This window comes from Cupressus sempervirens, chromosome 5 (genome assembly GCF_028749045.1).
Source record: "Cupressus sempervirens isolate cs-2001-9-10 chromosome 5, ASM2874904v1, whole genome shotgun sequence".
Taxonomy (NCBI): Eukaryota; Viridiplantae; Streptophyta; class Pinopsida; order Cupressales; family Cupressaceae; genus Cupressus; species Cupressus sempervirens.
The window spans coordinates 341,840,316-341,845,649 of NC_143122.1; the positions used below are offsets into that span (position 1 = coordinate 341,840,316).

The following is a 5,334-nucleotide window of genomic DNA, read 5'->3' on the forward strand; positions in this document are numbered from 1 at the left end:
ACAATACTCTGTCAAGTGAATTTGGCTGCTTATAGGCTAGATTTATCATATAAGAGTTAAATTTTATTTATATATTAATTTTGTCAACTGTTCCTATGGTAGGCATGGTTGTGTGCAGGACGTGAATATTACTACATGAGGTCTTTTCCACTATAATTGAAGGATCTAAGTTCATCACTTTAGATCAAGAGTTAATTTTAACATTGATCTATATTATCATTGTTTTTGAAGATTTCTCCATTACATATCTTAGTCAATGCTTCAATAGCCAACCTAATTCATTCTTGCCAACACCACCAACTGACCCCATGAACTTTAACCTCAATATTACTTTGATGGGCATTAGCCTCTCTGGTTCGTGATTGATTTGAAATTATTTTTATGTTCTCAGCATCCTTTTCAAGCTCTGATTTAGTTGAAACCAGATTTTCTTGCACCTTAGACAGAATGACCATAGCCTGATTTGCAAGTATCCTCCTGTTACTTTCTACTAATATTTCAATTCTTTTACAATTGTAGATTGAAGTGCCTATTTTTGTTTAAACAGATCCTTGTCATACACAACGCTCTTGACCATGGACACTACTGATGTTCAAGTTGTTGATACACCTTCTTCCAAGAAGGTATTTTGGAAGCCATGCATGGAGAGAAAGTTTTTAGACTTGTTGCATGAACAAGTTACTCTAGGCAGAAAAGGTGAGGGAGGGTTCAAAAAAGAGGCCTGGACAGCCATTGAATGGAAGTTCAATTTAGAGATGAACATGACCTTGACTAAGGATAATTTCAAGAACAAACTGAAAACTTGGAAACAGGGATATAGAATAATGAAAGAGCTGAAGAATACTGGTGGCTTTGCGTGGAATGAATCGACGCAATCAATGGATGCTGATGATACTATTTGGGATGAGCTATTGAAGGTAACATGGCAATTCAAATGTTTAGTATTTATTTAACAAGTTATTAAGTTAGCAACGATAGTCAAATGAGTAATCCAATTTTTATGTCAACATGCAGAGGAGAGAATTCAAAAATGCCAAAGTGTTTAAAAGACAGTCATTTCAATACTATAATGACTTGGCTTTGATTGTGGGTAATGACATGGCAGATGGTGTCACATCTACAACAGCACAAGACACGGAAGAAGGGCATAATATGGATGTGACTGCAGATATTGATGATGACTATGAAGACATTCATACACCAATTCGGGCTGCTATTGATTTAGATGATGAAGATATGAGTATTCCCATGTCCAATCAATGCAGTGCAACAAGTGGAAAACATGGTCGTTCAGCATCATCAAATAAGAGGGAAAAGAGGAAGAAGGCCAGTATGGCTAGTTCTATAGACGGGATGTCTCATTCAATTGATAGGCTAAATGATACCCTTCTTAAGCCTCAAACTATTGAATTGGGTGAAGAACGTAAGCTAAAAGATCTACAAGAGGTCTATACTGCACTAAAAGCCACTGGTGAACTTAATATTAGTGCTTTGATTGGGGCATTTGACACCTTTATATCTGAACCTGATAGAGCCAAAGGGTTCTTGATAATGAATGAAGAGGAGAGAGCAGAATATGTTAGGATAAAGTTTCTAGGGCTTTAGTAACTTTATTGTTGTTCACATACTTTTAAGATCGATTTTATAACTATTACATGTTTAATTTTGGTTGATCACATCCCATTTGGTGGATATGGGAAAGGATTTTCAAATGAATATTGCAGTAATATATAGTCACTAATATCAATCTAAAATTTATATAGTGGTTGTTTTTTATAATCTCCTACGTATCTATATAAATTTGTTTTGTGTGACTGGCTGTATAAAATCATACAATTATTTTTTGTGGTTGATGTTTATTTGTTTCTACAATTCTGAATTGCATTTTATAAGAAGCTGGTTGTACAGATGAGGGCATGCGAAAGCCTACAGTCTAGATGAGGGTGCTTTGTGAACAGAAAAGATGTCCAATGAGAAGCAACCAGACAGTAATTTTTTATACTTTTGGAGTGCATTGTAATGCAATGCTGCCAGTAATATAGGAGTAGTGAGAAGAATGTGATAGATTGAGGGGAGTAAATAGAATGAGTAGGCTAACAAACTTCAAGCCTAATAAATTGAACAAGGAGGAAAAGAGGCTCACCAACAAATGGCTGAGCCTTATTATTGTTGCATTTTTTAGGAATATTTTAAAGAAATACCAAACCAATTGTTATTTCTTGCCGCATTTAATCTTATAACCAAAATAGACCATTTGATTATGTTGGTTATGTTGCTAAATAAATTTGCAAAGCTTTGATTATTGTAAAAAGGGATCTTGGTAGAGTATATTAAAAGTTGTACTCTTTGTTGTTATATGTCCTTTTTAATTCTGCTTTGAAAGTGTGGATACATCAATCTTTTTCATTTCAATACACAACAATAAGACTTGCTACAATAATTTTGAATTGGTGCATAGTGTTATACCTTAGATTGCTGTAGCAGGTCTTTTTGAAAACCTTATGCAGTTAAAGTTTCATACAACAGCCAATTGCATATGCATACAAATTATTTTTAAATCCAAAACTTGAAATTTCAGATTTTTCACTAACTACAGGTTCAAAACAGTTTTTGAGGAACATTTATGTTAGCATCAATGATTTGATTACAATGGGGGGCAATCATGACAATGTTTTCATGGAGCTGTTGTCTGGTTTTGTTTAAAACCTATTTGGTTTTCTATACTATGACATTTGATATGTTTTATGCTTTGTTCTTTGTCTAGTGCACTTGATACACTTTTTGCTTATGCTTGTCATTGTTTTTTGTTGTTTGCATGTATTTACTATTGTGTTGTAGATAGTTGATAAGATGACACAAATATTCTTGCATGTCATTTTGATAAGTTTTCACTTTACATTGTTTTTTGATATAGGATTCATAGCTTTGACAGATGTGGCAATTCATAATTGCCCATGTGGTGTTGGGCCGTGCCATTTAAAAGTGTCACGCACGAAGAAAAATCCTGGGTGCCAGTTTTGGTGTTGTCCCGAGGGGAAAAAGGTTATTAATGACACGCTTTATATTGAATGTTTTGTATTAATGACATATAATCTCTTTACTAATGTATATTTTGTATTATAGGGGAATGATGGCTGCGGATATTTCATGTGGGTTGATGTTTGCTCTACAACTGCACATAACGAAGGAGATGAGTGGAAAATGTGTAAGACATGAGAGGTGGTCAGGGCTGACATTGGTTCAATGACGAAAGCTAAAAAATATGAAGGACATGAGTGTCAAATGTGTAAGGCACAACATGAGTGTAAAATGTATAAGGCGCAAAAGGCTGAAATAGTCTTTTTGCGTTGCCTTGTATGCTGCCTTCTCTATGTAATTATTGGCCTTCTATTCAGCATTGTATATCCGAACCTTATGCAACAATGAGCTCAATAAAGACAAAAGTTTACTACATGTTTTATGAGTTACCTCGATGTCATAATTTTGTATACAGAGATTTGACAAGTTTTAAGTAAATGTCACAACAATTTATAAATTAATGAAGTTTTTGGAGTACATATTTTCCATGTGTAGCATTGTTTTAGCGACAATAAATAAAATGACTCTAAAATCATGTCAAGTGCAAGATACATTTTTATCACATTTTAAATCATGCTAAAGTGATGGATAAAAAACATATTTCATTTATGTTGAAATTTAAAAATTAAAAAAAATTGCTTATTCTAGTCGGTATTCCAATTCTAGAAATGTGCAACCAAATGGTGAAAATGTGTATTCTCATAATGAATTCTTGGTGAACCAAACGGTCCCAAATCAAATCCTCAAAATAGTAATCTGGATTTCAAGTTCCAGAATCCCAAATCAAGGTTTCGGAATGCCAATTCTCGAATCATATTCCAGCAACCAAACAGGCCCTAAAAGGTTTATACATGGCTCTAACTTTATTTAAATTATTAAGATTCATAAGTAAAATGTTTATATATGAATTATTTTTATAAGAGAGAGAGATTAATTTGAATGATCAACATAATTCTTTATTTTTTAAAAATACTTTATATTGTCTAAGTAATATTTTGTCTAAATAGTTTATCCAAAAGTTCATAAATTGGATAGCATGATCAGCAACTAACTGACTCTAAAGAGCTACAACCAATCAGCAACTAACCGGCTCTAAAGAGCTTATGATGTGTGAGCCATTTCCTCCCTAAAGTCTGTTATCATTAATTCAAACACTCTGGTGAATACCCGTAAGTGGTGGAGGCGTAAAATACAGATGGCCATAAAAATATATCTCACCGTTGTTATAACTGAAGCATTTTTTATTGCCCAGCCCAGATTTAATTATTGTCAGCTGTTACAATTAGAAATGCTGTGGGAGAATGCATGCAAGATGGGGAAACCTCAACAAGGTACGTGAACTGTTTACCCTAATACTTCAAACTAATGTGATCTCACATAATGTTATGATTGCAGAATACATGCAAAATGCATTTGTTGAAGGATTCAATAAACCTCAACCAAATGTAAAACTAGACTCTGCAAGCTTCAGAACAAGGTTTGGAAATCCATCACATGATAAATAGTACAAATGTTTTGTCAGTTTGTAAAGCTGCAATTGCCCTGATCGACATGTGTACAAATTGCGTAGCATATTAAAAATCCCGTGAAGTGTTTGGTAGAGATCATGTTTGCAGGATGTACAATGAAAGCGAAGATAGCATGGAAACTGTTTGACAGAATACTTTAAAGACGGCACCGGCATCGTCCGGATGCCACAGTCCTTCATTTTGATCGAGAGTACTGTCAGACTTTCCTGACAGCGATCATCCGTGCACCCAAAACTTTATTTAGATTATTATATTTACAAATTGGATTGGCTCTAACTTTATTTTAGATAAGTAAAAGGTTTATACATGAATTGGATTGGCTCTAACTTTATTTAAATTATTAAGATTTATAAGTAAAATGTTTATATATGAATTATTTTTATAAGAGAAAGAGATTAATTTGAATGATCAACATAATTCTTTATTATTTAAAAATACTTTATTTTGTTTAAGTAATATATTTTAATATTATAGAAGCACAATATATGTAAAATATTTATATTATATACTATATTTTATAGCATATTGTGTTTGTATTGTTGTAAAATATTAAAATAATATATTTTTTCTCTTAATTTTAGTTATGTAAAAAAATTATAGATGAATTTTTATAATTACATATTGTAAAATAATTTTTATTATGGTAAAATTTAAGATTTAATTTTTATAAGTAAAATATTTTAAAGAAAATTTTAATATATTAGTTATAATAGAGAATCTAATAAAG

General features: G+C 32.3%; 1 protein-coding gene across 1 annotated transcript; it reads left to right on the forward strand.

The window, feature by feature from the left end:
• The first annotated feature begins 575 nt into the window (after window positions 1-575).
• Window positions 576-1,605, forward strand: LOC149556095 (uncharacterized). The gene is made up of 2 exons (XM_089829696.1): window positions 576-917; window positions 1,015-1,605. Exons 1-2 carry the CDS (start codon window positions 576-578, stop codon window positions 1,603-1,605), a joined length of 933 nt encoding a protein of 310 aa, XP_089685822.1.
• Window positions 1,606-5,334: the final 3,729 nt, after the last annotated feature.